The sequence below is a fragment of the Phalacrocorax aristotelis genome, chromosome 3 (assembly GCF_949628215.1).
Source record: "Phalacrocorax aristotelis chromosome 3, bGulAri2.1, whole genome shotgun sequence".
Classification (NCBI taxonomy): domain Eukaryota; kingdom Metazoa; phylum Chordata; class Aves; order Suliformes; family Phalacrocoracidae; genus Phalacrocorax; species Phalacrocorax aristotelis.
The window spans coordinates 124,228,462-124,245,954 of NC_134278.1; the positions used below are offsets into that span (position 1 = coordinate 124,228,462).

Here is a 17,493-nt window from a genome sequence, read left to right on the forward strand (position 1 = left end):
ATCCGGGTTAGCGGCGCGCGCAACCCACGTGGGGCCCGGCGGGGAGCGGCGCGCGGCCAGGTCGGTGCCGGGGACCGGGGCCGGTGTCGCCGCGGGACGTGTCAGCGTCCGCCGCTGTCCCTCATCTTCCCCGGTTCGGCTGGGCGCGGCCCATCCTGTCCCCACGTGTGCGCACCGCGGGGGCGGGTGGCGGCGGGGCCTGCGTCAGGCCGGGGCCGGGGGGAGGCGGCGTGTCTCCGTGCATCTGCCTTATCCGCGGCCCGTGCTTTGGTTTTCTTTCATTAGGTTTCTTTGGAGGCTCCTCTCCCGGAGACACGCAGCTATGACGTCCCTGGCGGAGCAGTTGAAGCGGCTGGCGCTTCCCCAGAACGACCCCAGCCTCCTGAACCGCAGTGAAGTGGCGTCGCTGCTCTTCAGCTGCAAGGAAGCTGCCAGCATTGACAGGGACACGTTTTTTGCAATTGGTGAGTTTGGCTGCTTAGCTACCAGTGATTTTAAAAGCCATCTGTTCAGAAAACAGCTGGAGAAAGACAAATGGGAAAGGCAAACCGACGTTCAAAAAAGGCCAAAAGGATAATTCAAGAAACTACAGGCTCGTCGGCATCCCTCCAGTCCGTGGGAAAACCATGGAGCAGGTCCCCACGGAGCATGTTTCTGGGCGCACGAAGGGTAGGGTGATTGGGAAGAGTTGGGGGCCCCAAGGTGGTCAAGGGCTGGAGAATTTGTCCTCTGAGGGGAGGCTAGTGGGAGGAACGCATCTGGTCTCGTTCAGTCTGGAGAAGGCTTTAGGGTTGCTGTTAGACCCCTCCGGCTTTGAGGGGTCTGACAGTAACCTGCCAATACCTATGCAGAGGCTTCAAGAAGGTGGCTCAGGCTGCCCAGAGGAAGGCATGGCTGGAGAACAGGAGATAACGCCATAAGTTGCAACAACAGAGGTTCAAACTGGATATAAGGAAGAGGTTTTTCACCGTGAGGGCAGTCAAGCTGTTGAACAGGTTGTCCAGGTTGTTGTACTCCCCATCCTTTTGAAAACCCCAGCTGGACAGGGCCCTGAGCAACCCAGTCTGATTTCAGGGCTAACCCTGCTTTGAGCAGGGCCTTGGATTAGAGATCTCGCAAGGTCCCTTCCAGCCTGATTTCTGTGATTGCATGAAAACACGCTCATGCCCTGCTCTTTGGTAACATTATGGCCACAAATAATGTAAAGTGGCAGAAGCTATTGCTGTGTTTGCACACTTCAAATCCTTTGTGCTTTTCTCTTTCCATTTTTGTATGGAACTTTACCCAGGAATGTGGTACTTCTTCAAGAAGAAAGCTGTGTTCTAAAACCAGAAGGGTTGATATCATATATCAATTTTAAGTAACAAGATTGTAGATATATATGTCTTTGATGTAGCACAGAGTATTTTTTAGTTTCTTAAATAATTACTATAGAACTGCTGTATATAACAATTTAATTCTCCTATATTTCAGCCAGCTGCCTGGTTTCTTTATTTCAGCTGAAGTTGTCTGCTTTGTGCTTAGCAGTTAATATTTACAAGCTTGTGTAAAATAAATAATTCCAGTGGTTCTTCAGTGGTGTACATGGAATATTGTATTTTAATTTATTCTAAGAATTACCTTTGCTTGCTTTACCTGTGTAAAATCATAGAATAATTTTGGCTGGAGGGGACCTCTGAAGGTCATTTGGTACTATCCCAACTGAGCACAGGGCTAGTTAGTGCAGGTTGCTCAGGCCTGTGTTGGGCTGAGCTTGAGGATGGAGGTTTTATGGTCTCTGATTCAATATTGGGACTCAGATCCAGTGTTGGACCACACCAGGGTTTTAAAAAAAATCAATCTTTACATTGACTTGGAATTTCCTGTGTTCCAACTGGCATCTGTTGCTGTCCCATTGTGCATCTCTGCGAAGAGTCTGGCTCAATCTTGATAACCTACACTATATCACATTAAGTAGTTGCAGTAAGCAGGAAGATTTCCTTTGGACCCTCTTCTCCCGGCTGAACAAACCCAATTCCTCCTTTTCCTTGTATGTTATTTTCCAGTCCCCTGACCATCTAAGGGTTCCTCTGCTGGACTCACAACCATATGGCAATGTTTTTCTTCTACTGATGAGCTCAGAATTGTAGACAGCGCTCCAGATGCAGTCTCACAAATGGAGGGGACAGTTCACCTCCTTCAGCTCTCGCTAACACAGCCCAGGATGCTCCTGGCCTTCATTGCTGCAAGAGCGCACTGCTGATACTTGTTAATGTTCTTTTTCTTTGTCAGTTAAATCAAAAGTTTTGGTCTTAGATGTGTTTACTGTTCGGTTTGGTCTGCTTAGCGAGGGTGACATATACCAGTATAGCAAAGAGGTTGGATATGCCAGTGAGGAGGTAGGTGGGTAGGACTGGTGAATAAAACTGTTGCATTTAAAGCATTCTTCCATTATTTTTTTTTCCCCCACAGGATGCACTGGCTTAGAAGAGCTGATGGGGATTGATCCTTCATTTGAAGTGTTCCAGTCCAGTTTGTTTAGTTCCGCATCCAAAGGCCTGGAACGCAGTGTTCAGTCTAAAGCAGTAAATCAGCAGCTGAATAAGAATCTTTCATTGTTCCTGATTCACCTGTCCCCTTACTTTATGCTTAAGCCAGCCCAGAAGTGCCTTGAATGGCTGATTCACAGGTAATCCACTGAATATCCTACATGTCAATAGATAAGGCTACTAGAAATGCCAGATTGTTTTTCCATTATATGAAAAATTTTGAATAATTTTACTTTAGTTTTCTGAAAATACAGTTAAAATGTTAAAAATATCCATTTGGGTTTAGTCCTTATGGAGCCAGATGTTTTTCTTTGCCAGTTAAATTTTTGTCTTTTGATCAGCTCCTGTGAAAATTTTGATCTGTCACGATATTCTATATAAAAGCAATTATTTCCTTGCCTGGCTTTCACCAGATTTGCCCAGCTCTAGCCATCTTACAGAAGACCTGGAGAGGCATTTATGTAATATACGTGGGCTGTGTAAAATAGCTGATTTTCAGTATTAACTGTGAACCATGAATAGCATGCCTTTGTATTATCACATGAGCTAAGTATTCTTATTTCAAGCATATGTAGGAAGGTGTGAAGAAAAAACTAACCAAGTATTTTGTGAAGTGATGTGTTTATTGATATAAATTGACTTACGCAGATGCAGGAAGTGTAATATGTCATGAAAGTGGGTGATTTTGTTGATACAACCTTTGAATCACAACTTTTTATATATACCTATTATGCTGAAATTCATTCTAGATTATTGTAATGTCTGGTTTAATATTGAAATTATGCAGAAGCAACTATGGTAATCTTAAGCCTGTAAGGACCTAAAATTATTGAGAGTGAGGAAAAAAACTGCTAGCCCTGTTCCTTTTCTCTAGCATATGCAGGCTAGTGGCCACCTTGGGATTCTGGACTGTAAGGAGACCATATGTCTGAGTCAGTATGGAAATTATCTCTCATCTTGCTTAAAAGCGAGTAAACCAGGTGTTCTGAGATGAATGTGGCTGGGTCTTTTGGGGTTTTTTTGGACTTCCAGATAATTTTTAGCTGTATATATGTGTTTTTTCCTTAGGTTTCACATCCATCTCTACAATGAGGATAGTTTGATTGGTTGTGTTCTGCCATATCATGAGACTAAACTATTTGTGAGAGTTATTCAACTTTTAAATATAAAAAGCCCAACTCATAAATGGCATTGGATGGATCCAATAAGGGTAAAGTATTGAACAGGTGCAAGTTGGGAGAAACATGAGGGACTTTATTAATAAATATCTTGACTCTGTTACTAGGTTTATGGATATGGTCCACCTGTTCATGTGGTTAGTTGTAGAACCATACTGAAAGATTTAATTGCAGGGATGGAGCCTGGATGCCCACCTGTTGTTTCTGCTATCTTTAAATATAAAGTTAGTTATAAAAAGCTTTGATGGTAATTACTCTTTGTTTTGGCAAAGTTAAAAGTATGCTTTTAAGGAGCAAGTATTTGCTACTGCTAGGAAGATACGTCAATTATTAAAATATATGTTTATTTGAATATCAATTATATGTAATGCTTTTCATCGTCTGTCGTAATGTAGATAGAAAAAACTCCAGAGAGGTGTGTGGGTTTCCATTACTTATTTCAATTTAAATGGTGTTAAGTGGTAGCATTAATTTAGAGGTATTAATTTTTACTTCGGGTGCTTCACTTTACCCTTGAGTGTTCTGATTTTACTTTTTTTCGCCATGTAAAGAAACCTGGAGTCCCACTGGCAAGGGGTACTGTCATCACACACTGCTACAAAGACCTGGATTTCATGGATTTCATCTGCAGGCTCGTGGCAAAATCTGCGAAGGTTGTTCATTTATTCTAGAACATTATTTGTTTGTTGTCACTTGGCTTTCCCCATCTTTGTATAGTATTATGCTATCTACTAATATTTTTAATTACATATCAAATAGTAAAAAGGAGTCATTTATTAGTAAACAATATGAAAATTTCTTATTATTTGTATAGATGGCAGTCTATCAGAAATTCTTGTAAAGAAGTGGCTGAGAACCAATGAGCCATATCAAAACAATTTGGCAATACTGTATTACTTAAAGATACTGTATTGCTTCAAAGTACTTCATTATCTTAATTTGTTTTATAAAGTCATTCCTGCTATTAGTTTGTAGCTGTGCTTTGAATTTGGGTATATCTTTTGGGGGTCATCATGGCTGCTTTAAATGTACAGTCTTCAAATATTAATGACAAAATTGAGAATGTTAGAAGGTGAGCAGATTTATGTGGGTTTTTTTTCAGTTAATGTCAAATAGAGAACTAGTTTTATAGTCTCAGAAGGGCAAGATGTACCACAGTTCCAATTATTTAGAGAAGTAGAATGCATGCACTGTCAAACTAAGGAAAGGACACACGATAACAGGGTTAGTTCACAGATGTAGTAGTGGGTGTTAAACATACACCAGTCAGCTTCTTGGCTGTCCAGTTCTCAGTCTTGAGCATTACACAAAACTACAGATAACTAAATCACTTGTGATTTATTATGATTAACTACAGTGAGGAATAGCACCCATTTCCTTCCACCTTGTCTGCAAGGGGGAGCAGTAAGCTCTGGCGAGGGTTTATCTAGGAGGAGCTGATGACTTAAGTTGTGCCAGCAGGAGCTGGTAGAGCTTACGTGCTGGAGTTCTGAGATTTTGCTGGTTTGGAGAGGGGGAAGCTGTATGTGTGTTTCCACTTTTCCTGATGTCTGAACAACTGATTGATCTGTGGTCCAGGTCTTCTCAGAGTGTCCTGGCAGCTCAGCTCAATTGAGAGTTCTTCTTGTGTTTTATGCCTCAACCATTGTATCAGCTCTTGGAGCCGCAGAGAAGATAACAGACACTATAGTCTCTCTTCTGCTCCCTTACATCCAAAAGGTACATGAAGCTTTGTTTTTCTTTCTGTGTGATGAAGTGTACTGTGTTCTGCAGACATGTCTGCAGATATCATTTAAGAGGGACATTCTGTGTGAAATGTACCGTACTGTTCTTAGCCTGCTTTGAAACATGGAGCAGGTGAAGGTCCATGGTTAATAATGTATTTTCACACCTCAGATGAGCACTTTAAGAACTCTGTTTCCTACCCTGCATGAGGAAGGAAGCTGTGAGAAATGGATACACAGTTTGAATGAACCTTTTTTTGTCTTAAAGACTTATTGTGCTAAACAATGAGGAAATGAAGTCAGGGTGGACAGCCTGCTGTAATAAGCTCTTTCCTCCAATATTGTTGCTCTGTTAATGAACAGAGCAGCAGTTAATATGTCTTCGTATGTGTGCACCGTGCGTGACAGCTTTCTTCTAGAAGGCTGAATTCATAGATCCCTTAAAAGTTAGCCCGTAGAGAAGAAGGTAGTGTGATTCCATGGATGTCAGGATGAAAATGATTTTTATGTTAATGAACTGTTTTTAATTTGAGTGTGTTAAAAGTCCACCTTTATCCCTTTTCCTAGGGCTTGAAATCCTCTATACAGGATTACAGAGCTGCAACATACATGATAATCTGCCAGATGACAGTAAAAGTGCCAGTGGAGACTTCGCTGGTGAATTCCTTGATGTTACAGATAAGCAAGACATTATCTAAAGTGCCCTCGCTAGTCAGGGACGGGTTGGCGTGCTTGAACCTACTTTTGCAAACTCAGAAAGGAGACAAACTTGGGAAAAAGTAAGTCTGTGTGAATTGAGTTTCCTCACTTTTTAAAATGTCAGACTGCACTTTGATAATTTGAATTTTTTTATCCTCCTCATTAAAGGCATACTTTCCTATCAGAAGTTTTGATAGTTGACATTTCAAAGGGCTTAGAAACTTCTTTGGCTTACTTTGACAGTAGTACGCCAAACTTGGTAAATTTAGCCAAATATTAATTTTAAATTTAAATAAATTGATGTTTATTGTAACATTATAATCATTTATATAACATATGTATAACATAACATTATAAATTAATTAATCTAATAAATTTAAACAAATAGTTAACAAATATTAAAGTTAGCCACATAGTAAGCCAAAATCTCCTGCCACTTCCGTTGGTGAAGGATTGCTATCACTGTCCAAAACTGTACCCTCCAAAGAAAAGGTTTTATTGAAAGTGGGAATTGTGGAAGAGAAGCCAGCATAATAATGGTAGTGCAAATTTGAGGTTATTTGAATCGCTTGGAAAAAAGAAGTTCTGTCCCTTCAATGGAAGGGCTTTGAGGTCATAGAGTTTGAAACCTGAAGTGTTAGTGCTTCGATACCACCACTTCTTTGGTCCCACAGGTCAGGTATTCTTCTGGAAGTACATGCAGTATTTCATTCCCATCGATGTCTGCCATGCCCTCATACAGTTAGCTAGTGCTGTTGACGTGCAGTTGAACATAGTGATGGAAGTCCCGCATGCTATAGGGAGTTTGCTTGCTTGCAGAGAGGTTAGCGTGGGTATTCCAGTAGAGTAAATCTTTGCTGGGGTAAGTAGAGTGATAACCTTCCAGGTACTTGAACACAGTCATAGAAAAGAAAAATGCGTTAAAAGCTAAGGTGTGGGGAGCTAAGGAGAGGCATGCTTGATGCATTAGAGAGCATCTAGCTAGGTGGGTAAAAAAGGAGACAAGATGAGAGAAACTTTTTATTAGCAGGAAGGGAAATTACTTTACTCTCTTTGAGGATCTTCTGTCATTGAGCTATTATTTCTCTACCCTTTTGCTGCCGCTGGGTAGTAGCTGTGCTCCTTGCAACGTGAGGATATGTCTTCATGCAATCCATACAAGTATTTTTTCCAGTACTACCAACTTCACAAAAACATAGGTATGTTCACTGTGCCATTGCAGCAGCTGTGCTCAACATGACTGACTGGCAGTGCTTTGTTTTCTTCTTGGATATTAAATGCACCAATAAACCTCTGGCAATAAGGAGGTGGAACACTCTGAATCTTTTCAGCATTTGCGTACAATGAGGCTGTTATCTGATGCTGAAAATTGAATCCTGCATGGTTTGGAAGTGTTGGTAACCCAGATAAGCATACTTTTTTTTTTTTTTTTTTCCCCACCCCCCCCCCCCCCCCAACCCTGTTCCATTGTGCAGGCCATTTAATTATCTGTGCAAAACCCCAGAACTGGTAATGCTTTTGCAAGGCCTTTCAGCAAGCTATGATATCTCTCCTCTTCTGCATTACCTGTTGCCTCACCTTGTTTGTGCTGTCATGAAAAGTGATACGGGTAAGTTAGCATACATTTTTACAATTTTGTTGACCCTTATGGACAGATGGCTGCAGTCAGTGTTGAAGCTATGTAATTTTTGTTGCTTCTGCCGTTAAAACTGCACCAATATGTGTGAAGACCTGATTGAGCTTTGGTGTGTGTGTTGCTTTCTCTTCCCACGTCCTACAGAGGTGGCTATTTTAAGCATTGTTGTATCTATATCACTTTGATTTAGATGTTGATTTGCAGTATTTCAGCAGTAACTTAATTCTGATGTGTGAAATTTCTGACTCTTAGAGAAGTATTGTACTGCAAAATAATTTTTAGGTAGATTGTATGTAGTCCATATGCAGTTTGACATCTGTGTTTACCTGGTGAATTAAATGTGCCTGGGAATGGTGCAGGACAGCAAGGCTGACCGGCGTGCATTAGTAGCCTGTGTCTGCACTAGTAAGTCTGTTTGCACTGTGGACTTGTCACTGCTAAATCATGGCTGGGAAAGCTCTCTTTTTGAAAAGGTCCAGATTCACGCCAGGGAATGCTGTAGGGAGTTGCTGGCACAGATTGTGGTAGCAGGTCTGGAGCATTCCAAAACATACTTCAATTTATTGGTAGCAATACAGCCTTTGGCATTTTAATGGCACTGGTATAAAGCATTGAGAGCACCACATGGAGAGCTAGTGCCAGTAATCAGCGAACATTGTGGTCTTCAAGTTGTGTGCTTGGTTCACCAGATGATGATACCCATATAAGCTATTAACTTTAATCAGTATGAGGGGGTTATTCTCACACTGTTCATCTTTTATGATTACGCGTTGTCCTTAGAGGAACAAGAAGAATCTGAGGAGACAGACAATCAGATTTACACCAGACATCTTGAAGCTATTCTTCAGAGTATACCACTGGAAAATGATTTAGATCACTTGTTGGCTTCGTGAGTTAACTTTATTTTTCTTATGCAGTACTGTAGTAATTTCTGGTTTAATAACAGCTAATTCCTGACAATGGCATTAGCATTATATGAGCATGTTTTTCTGAGTTTGGAAGTTGACTCCAAACCTGGGTTTTGAAACTGAAACATTCAGTAATCGAGAAGAGCCATGCTTTTAGCACTTGTGGGAGTACTTGTTGAACAGAGGGAAACTTCAGGACAGGAGCAAATCTGTACTTGCAATAAGTAATGCATATTAATCCTAACCTCTTTAGCAGTGTGCTTTATAACAGTAATGAAAACTGTACTATCCAAAAAATGGTGGTTTTTTCTGTTGTTTGTAATTTTAGCAAGTTTCTTGAAGAGTTTATCTCCTGTGGTACAGAGTTTGAATCTAATCCCACCAAAATGGCTGCACTCAATCAAAAGCTGCTTCCTCTTATCAGACTTCTTGAGAGAAAGTAAGTTCCATTTTCCTATGACAGACCCACAGTCTGTAGAGTGGCGATGTCAGCTATGATCTTTGCTTGTTGGGTGTAGCAAGCACAATATTCTTGCCCAAATAAATACCGTGAAAATAACTGACGCCTAATCTTTGTACAAATTTTATTTTACTCATCTGTCCTTATATATTTTATTAGCACTGTAATATGTGGACACAGACCTACAGGCTTTGTACAGCTGTTTCCTGTGTAGCATGACCTTTTCTGCTCATTATTTATCCTAGTAGCCTGCATATTGTTCATCTGTGTTAAGACATAATGGTTGATTGCCTTTGCAAAGCTACTTAAAATAGCTGGTTCAATGAGTGTGTGTACCTTCAGCTTCCTTGTATTTCCCTGTATTTCTGTGGTAAATACATGTTTTTCTGTAATGCTCTGTGGAAAATGGGGGTTTTGTCTGTTGGCAGGTATCCTAAAGCCTTAGACTCTGTGTTGGAGAAGCATCTGGAATATTGCACAGATGAGGTTGACCAAAATCTTTTTCACCAATTTATTTCTCTTTCATTAAGCTGTGGCAAATACAAGGTAAGGAGAAGCTTGGTTTGTGATCCTAGCTCTTATCCAGCTATACTGTCAGAATGGTGATATTTTGGCAATGTTCTGTTGTCCCTTCCTCTTTCTAAACGAAACATCTACCATTCCCACCAAACACCACCCACTCCCCACCCCCCAAAAAAACCCAAAAACCACAAACAAACAAAAAAAACCACCAAACACACACACACAAAAAAAAAAACCCACAAACAAACCCAATTTACTTAACTGTGGTTTTTCAAGGAGGAGCTTGATCAGAACTGTGGTAAAATCAAAAGCTATCAGATCTTTTAAGTTCATGTTTATCATGAAGTCATGAGTGTGAGCTTCTTTTTAATGGTTAAAATGTATACATTTCTACCTGCCCTGGTTGGTATCGGTAATTTATTTCCTTAGGAACATGGCCACTGTGTATACTGCAGTGGTTGATAATGACAACGTGGTGCCCAGCAAGGCCTACTCTTACTTAAAGATTTTGTCAGTGTCAGAGGTGTCTGTTTTGGGAAAGCTGACAAACAACTTTATCACTGTTGTGAGAAGGTGGCTTGGTCCCTTCTGTTGCATTGATATTATGAATGTTTACAGTCAGTAACATGGAAGAACAGAGTGACTACAGAGTTCTTCCTGTGCCATTTCTGAAGAGCAATTGAAAATCAGCCTAACACAGAATAACCATGAGTGCAACAGATCTGTCTGAGGAATTTATTATTAAGAGATGGTTAGTATCATGACTGTTTGCAATGATTGAAAGACTGAAGGCACTTAGGAAAAGATGATAAGCTACATAGAGAAGTGCTTCATGTATTTTTGTACTGATTTAACGAAGGCACAGATTCTGTGACTGAATAACAAGTGGATTAACAATAAGGCATGCATAACAAAGGCATATGACTCTTTTCTAGCCTTAAGGTTCCTGAGATAAGTGCACGCCACTGGACAGGCAGGGATGCCTTTTTAGCAGTTTCTATCTGTACCCTGGCACACTGACATTGTCACTAGAGCTTTCTCAGAATCCTTAGATAAGTGTAGTGCTTTTCTAGGACAAAAAGGTGTCTGTGGCTTACTGTACTTTTCAGGCTATATTCCAAAAGCTGTCTGCCGAAGTGAAGAAGACCAAATTTGAAATAGCTAAACAACATAATTGTTCTGTAATTGACGCTTTTGGGATTCTGAATTATACAGGTTTTCTTTTGGTATAAAAAAACTGCTGAAAGAATTTCTCCTGTAATCCTAATAATATATACTTAAAATATTTTCAACATGCAGCGAGTCACTCTGAAATCTGTATTTCAGTTTCTGGAAGACTCTGATACCTCCCTTCTGCTTAGTTTGAATCATCCTCAGCCAGCTGTGCGGGTCCTGGCTCTTCAGCATTTGAAAGATGTTATTGAAACATCAAAGGTTTGTGTCCTGAATCTCACTTACAGAACCAACTTAACATATAATGTCTTCAAAAAGCTGTTTGCCAGACATATCAGTTGAAGATGAGTGGTACATTAAACTATTCATATGTCGCCCTCTCTGTTTTTCATGGTGTTTTCAGGCAGCTTCTGTCACCGTTTCCCCCTATTCTGGAGTCTGGATGTAGTTCTTATTAAGCTGCTCATAGTCTACAATAAAATCTAAGTTATTGGATGCTTCTGGTTTTTTCCTTTTGTTGTGGAAAGTTAGTCTGCCTGTTATTTGAGGTTTAATTTCGATGATGTTACCGTTTTTTGTGTACTAGAATTGAAATATTTCATTAAAAGCCTGTAAATTGTGCTACCAACAAATGATTTTTTTTTCTCCTTTATTTTTTCAGGAAGGCTTTGATCAGTCGTTCATAGAAGAAGCAATTTTTGGTCGGCTCAAGGATGACAACAAAGATGTTGTAATGTCTGCTCTCAGTTCTTTGGAGGTAAGTGTGTATCTTTTGATACATTGGCTGAGATTTTAGCTGGTCTTGAATATGTGTGTCTAGAATGTATTCTTTGTAATTGCATTTCTTCTACTCATGTCCTTACTGCATGGCTTTTGTCCTTTAACAGGATGAAGCAGCACAAATTTAGGAGGCTTATATTGTTCACCTCCTCACAATTTCCATCCCCCTCAAATTTCTGCTTCCTGATCTTTCCCAAACTGTTCGCAGTTAACCTGAATTTATTGATGTTTTTTTGTGTAGCTACTAAAGCATATTTTAATCTTTGTTGATTACTTGAAGTGTGCTTCCTGCTAATCCTGTACATTTTTCTGTGAAAATGCAAGCCATGTCATCTGCCTTTTAGATGGAAAATGGTGCAGTGACAAGTCATTACGCTAGTGAGAAGTGCTCGGTTGAGTTTTTCCATATGAGAGTCATTTGATCAGTTGATAGTGGCAACGTACTAAGCACCAGCTCAGGTTTACTGGCTAGGACTCTGGTATGCATTGTACTGATTGTTTCCAGCTAGAGTAACAGTCTTTCTTCATTGCTTCTGCTAGTAGTAGTGGAGAATATTATTAGCAGTAGTGTAATTGGTCCTGTGTGTTCATTCATTCTCGTCACTAAAACATAGGAATAAAACCACGAGAGCTTCTTTAAACTTCAGTAATTTGTTCATGTGCCTTATATTTTTGTCATACAGATGCTATGTAAAGTGACACCAATTCTTGTTTATTTATAAAGTATTTTGCTTATTGTTTATCAGTTTTACCAAACATTTCTGCATTTGATAAATTCTCTGTACTTTGGCATATCAAGAGCTGGAGCATGTCCAAAGCAGGGCAACGAAGCTGGTGAAGGGCCTAGAGAGCATGTCTTACGAGAAGAGGTTGAGGGAGCTGGAGGTGTTTAGCCTGGAGAAGAGGAGGCTGAGGGGAGACCTTATAGCTCTCTACAACTACCTGAAAGGAGGGTGTAATAAGGTGGGGGTTGGTCTCTTCTCCCTAGTAATAAGTGATAGGACGAGAGGAAATGGCCTCAAGCTGCATCAGGGGAGGTTTAGGTTGGATATTAGGAAAAATTTCTTCACTGAAAGAGTGGTCAGGCATTGGCACAGGCTGCCCAGAGAGGTGGGGGAGTCACCATCCCTGGAGGTATTTAAAAGACGCATAGACATGGCATTTCAGGGCATGGTTTAGGAGACATGGTAGTGTTAACAGTTGGACTTGATGATCCTAGAAGTCTTTTCCAACCCTATTGAAATCCCTAATGGGCAGCCTTATAACTTCTCTTTACCCTGATAATATTTTTATTATGTGATCATCAATAGGAATGCAATTAGTGATGTTTGATCCCTGTTTTCCCTTGGTGTAGCAGACACATTTTCCATTATAATACAAAATAATACAAAAATATCATAATCTTATCTAGTATCTTCTTATACTTTCATTTCTCTTTCTTGATTACTTTTCAGATTTTCAGGAAACAAGTCAATCCAGAAGTAGTAGTACCAAGTCTTTTGAACATCTTCCAGAGAGCTGATCTTTCAAAGGATGGAAAGTGGTATGTTTATGCCTTTTTTCAGTCTACATTATTTCTGTACAAATTAAATTTAAAACTGTAACTCTAATGAACACTTCAAAACCTGTTTTTCACTTCACATGCTTTTTGTTATGGTATATCTATACTGAGTTACAAGGGAAATGTTCGGTTATTTGCATACCATTTCCCATGAGTTCCTTATTTGTTCTCTCTGCTATTTGGATTCAGAAAATCACCACAGAAAATGGAGAACAAGTCAAAGAAATGTTGCTGGTATGATTGAGCAATGGTATTTGAACATTGCTTGTTCTCTTTTAGGTACAAGGTTCTAGAGCGAGCAATAAAAATTTTAGTCAAAGAGGAGATTTTGAAAGAGAAAAAAGAACTACTAGATGAAGCAGTAATGCGGTTGTTACCTTTCATGGTAATCACTAACGCAAATTCAAAGTCTTCAGACTGGAAAATGGCTGTTTGTCTGTCCGAATCGGATCTCTGCTCCTTACACCCTTTACTGAAAGGTTGGCCAGAAGGTAAAGCGTTAATTGTAACTAATTTGGTAAAAGAAAAATTGTGACAATTTAGGACATCATGCTTATTGAACCTAAACACTATTGAAGGAGACTGGCTGTCAGTGACAAGCTCTCGTGCTGTCAGTGTGAACAGAGTTCTTTAAGAAGCTCTTTGAAACAATGAATAAATTATCGAGTATGTTTCTGACCATTTCTAAATATTATTGAGCCACCAGTGTTTTTAATAAGTGGTTTTCATACCTAGATGGCCTGATCATTGTTTTTTCCTTGGAATAGCTCTTGAAGAGGCAGTTAAATCTAGCAAGTCTGCAGAGTTGATTGGTGTGGCCACCAAGAAAATGATTCTGCTGTTTTCTAAAAACATGACTTCAGGGGACCCTTCCTTACTATTGCAAATGGTATGTGTACCATGTTACCCTAACCTTAAGAGACCTTACTTTCCAGTTGGTCATTGTCATAGAACAAATGGGATATAGAAGAACTTTGTACGTGCACTTAGCATTAGTATGCCATCATGAAGCTGCTAGGCAAATATATATGTGTGTGTGTCTGTATAAATGTATGTATATAAAACACAAACCCCAATGCAATCTAGATAAAACAGATTTCTACCTTAGCATAAGAAGAAAAAGCAAAGCTATTACCTATTTGACAAATTATTAGTGTAATTAAATTCCAGGAATTTTTAGTTTCATGAGAAAAAAATCTAGAGAATAAACAAATATACCTGTGGGTAGTTCATAGGAACAGATGTTTGTGCATTCCCAGGTTCTGAAGAGTACCATTACAGCAGACAAAAATTTGTTACTGATGATAGAAGGTAACAAGATTTAGTTGGACATGCAAATGAAACACGACGTAAAGTTATAGTGAAGTCCCACTGTCTTATTGACTTTTTGTTGTTGTTTTTCCTCGACTGCCTTTTCTCAGGTTGATGATCTGATACTCATTGCTGAAACAGTGTCTGACAGTGTGAGACATAAAGTAACTACTCATATAATTGGTTCAGTGCTTGTTCAATGCTGCTGCAACACACCGTTGAAGGAAAGTTACTTTTCAGTGGCTATCCGAGTCTTCCGTTTCTTGGATAAAAAAATTAAAAATCTCAGATCTTGTGACCCTGCAGAGGTAAGATGTAAACAGTTTGGAGAGGGCATTTTCTTTGTAATGGAGAAATCTTTTTTTATTGGAAGTTCAGAAACTTTGAGGAGGACTGAAAATCTCACCTTAATTTCTTTTCAAATCAGAAACACATACTTGGCAGCAGTACTAGAAGCTGCCATTAAGAATTGCTCTTATATTTTACCACTCTAGTGAGTCTGCTTTAAAAAATTGAGAACTCTGGCACTTTAGGCTAGCATCCCACCAGCTGATTCAGTGTTTCTGTGCTGTGGGCTTGGCACAGAGTTTGAGGTGTTTCTGCCAGCTACCCTGTGGCATCACATCGTGTCATTGTTTGGCTTAGGAATATCAGGGGTGTTAGTCATTGAGTAAAGGTTTTGCTAGCATGTTCAATATGGGAAAGAAGGAGATGCAGTTGAGTATGAAAAAGATCTTATGCTAAGAGCAGCTCTGGAGGAGGGCTATGAAAATGGTCAAAGGGCTGGAACACCTCTCCTACAAAGAAAGGCTGAGTTGGGGTTGTTCACCCTGGAGAAGAGAAGGCTCAGAGGAGACCTTATTGCGCCCTTTCAATACTTACAGGGGGCGTATAAGAAAGATGGAGAGAGACTTTTTACAAGGGCCTGTAGTGATAGGACAAGGGCCAGAGGTTTTAAGCTAAAAGAGGGTAGATTTAGCTTCGATATAAGGAAGAGATTCTTTGCTATGAGAGCGATGAGGCACTATAACAGGTTGCCCAGAGAAGTTGTGGATGCCTCATCCTGGGAAATATTCAACATCAGTTTGAACGGGGCTCTGTGCAGCCTCATCTAATGAAAGGTGTTGGACGAGATGATATTTGAAGATCCCTTCCAACCCAAACCATTCTGTGATTCTATGAATTGCAACCTCAGGCAAGTACTTGCAACAATATTGAAATTGTTGTTCCTGGATTTGTTGGATTTTGTTTTACTGTGCAGCTCCATAAGCAGTTGTATTGACACTTGTTGGGAGGTAATCTGGATGCGAAAGGAGGGGCCATCAGAAGGGCAGGAACAATTAGGAGGAGTATTTCTGCATCTTTCTGCTACCTTTCTTTGCCTTGTTTTTATGCATCTTTCCTATTGGGGTTTTCTTGATTTATTTTGTTGAAACAGCTGGTTCTTTTTTGTGTGTAAGAAACCCACATGAGCAGGGAGGGCTGTGTTCTATGTGTGTACCCCGTCACACACACACAGAGCAATATATGGTAGTTAGTTATCCTGATCTCAGATTATTCTATTAAAGAGTTTTTATACTTAGAAATATCTGAGAGATATGGATATGTTGCTAAAACAGAGGTAGATGAAAGCATGAAACAATGTCTGCAAAATAACTCCTAATGTCTTTGAAGAGGTATTTTAGAGATTGGCACTTCGGTCTTTCGCTACCTCACTTATGTACGCTGTTGATTATGGTAGTAAGAGCTGACATAGGTTTTAAGACTGAGATGCAAGTTTAAATGTAAAATCAGAAATCTAATTCACTTCATAAGGATACCTCTTTTGAGGTTGTAAATTAAATATTGTTGAATTTTAGTGCTAAGCTAAAGTTCTGCCTTCTGTTGGATGAAATTGTGACAGTATATATTAAAGTGAATTTTCATTCACAGGAAACTCCTCTAAATTGGTCTGTTGAAACAGTAGAGGAAACTTTGGTGCCTACGGATTTATTAACTGCATATATAGAAAAGCTCAATAGTGATCAGACTGCTCATGCAGAGGAGTCAGCTATGTTCCTGTTCTTACTGAAAAACTTCATTGATGGCCTAAAACCTCCTCTGTCCTTTTCAGCAGGTAGGTGTTAAGGTTTTTACTGTCTTTGGTATCAGTGAAGTGAAGAAGGAAGGTTAAATTTTTTTGTCTTCAGAAGTTGTTGGAAACAAGCAAGCCTTGCTTCCCTAACCTTCATTTGTTGTTACTGAGATCTGCAGAGAGTACTTACTTCTGAACATGAAGTTAGACAAATGTATTGTCTTCTTTTAACTTTTTTCTCTTACGCATCCACTGTGTCTTATTTATAACCTGTATTTTTCAGAGGAAACTTGGTGGAATCCTGAGTCTCTGAATCAAGATAGCCAGGACTACCTGCACCTCCTGTTGGGGCTGTTTGACCTACTAGTCTGTGGAGCCAGTGAGGGGAGCAATGCTGTTCAGTACAGAGCACTGATGAATCTCTTACTCAAGGTATTATTTTGCATCTGTTGCTCTGAATTATTAGTCATCAACTATTATGCAGTTACGTAATTTTAAGGAAAACAGAAAAATGGAGAACTGATCATGCAACACTGCTTGTGGCACGCTAGTACTGTGAGCAGATGAATGTCTAAGCCTCAGCTGGTTAGTTAACCCTAATTAGATGTAATAATAGAAAACTAAAGTAAAAAACACTAATCGGACCAGTTGAGGCAAAGGTGAAAACATAACACTGATTTGCAGGATAAGGTCAAGGGCTTGAAGTTCGAGCTAAAAATTTTTGTCCTACCTTGCAGTAAAGCAAACAGTTGCTCTGTAAAATTTTTAGGTTTTAAATACAAAAACTGAAAGGAAAACTTGTAGAAGACACAGCATGTTTCCCTATAACATCATCTCGTGTTTTCTCACGAAGTGATACATTTTTGGGAAGGGAATAAGAGATTTTGGGAGTCTGGATTTTAGATGGCAGGGAGTAATAACTGTACATTCTGAGGAAAA

At 39.7% G+C, this 17,493-nt stretch overlaps 1 protein-coding gene across 1 annotated transcript in view; it reads left to right on the forward strand.

The window, feature by feature from the left end:
• HEATR1 (HEAT repeat containing 1) overlaps positions 1-17,493 on the forward strand; it is a 41,389-nt gene continuing 23,896 nt past the window's right edge. The window contains exons 1-19 of the mRNA XM_075089430.1: positions 1-60; positions 286-464; positions 2,452-2,668; positions 3,597-3,738; positions 4,258-4,359; positions 5,285-5,425; positions 5,998-6,209; positions 7,605-7,738; positions 8,546-8,654; positions 9,002-9,112; positions 9,562-9,679; positions 10,982-11,089; positions 11,490-11,585; positions 13,063-13,151; positions 13,449-13,660; positions 13,937-14,058; positions 14,591-14,788; positions 16,413-16,596; positions 16,838-16,986. Coding sequence (XP_074945531.1) covers positions 323-464; positions 2,452-2,668; positions 3,597-3,738; positions 4,258-4,359; positions 5,285-5,425; positions 5,998-6,209; positions 7,605-7,738; positions 8,546-8,654; positions 9,002-9,112; positions 9,562-9,679; positions 10,982-11,089; positions 11,490-11,585; positions 13,063-13,151; positions 13,449-13,660; positions 13,937-14,058; positions 14,591-14,788; positions 16,413-16,596; positions 16,838-16,986 — 2,586 coding nt within the window. The 5' untranslated portion in view covers positions 1-60; positions 286-322. The remainder of the gene's footprint in view (positions 61-285; positions 465-2,451; positions 2,669-3,596; positions 3,739-4,257; positions 4,360-5,284; positions 5,426-5,997; positions 6,210-7,604; positions 7,739-8,545; positions 8,655-9,001; positions 9,113-9,561; positions 9,680-10,981; positions 11,090-11,489; positions 11,586-13,062; positions 13,152-13,448; positions 13,661-13,936; positions 14,059-14,590; positions 14,789-16,412; positions 16,597-16,837; positions 16,987-17,493) is intronic.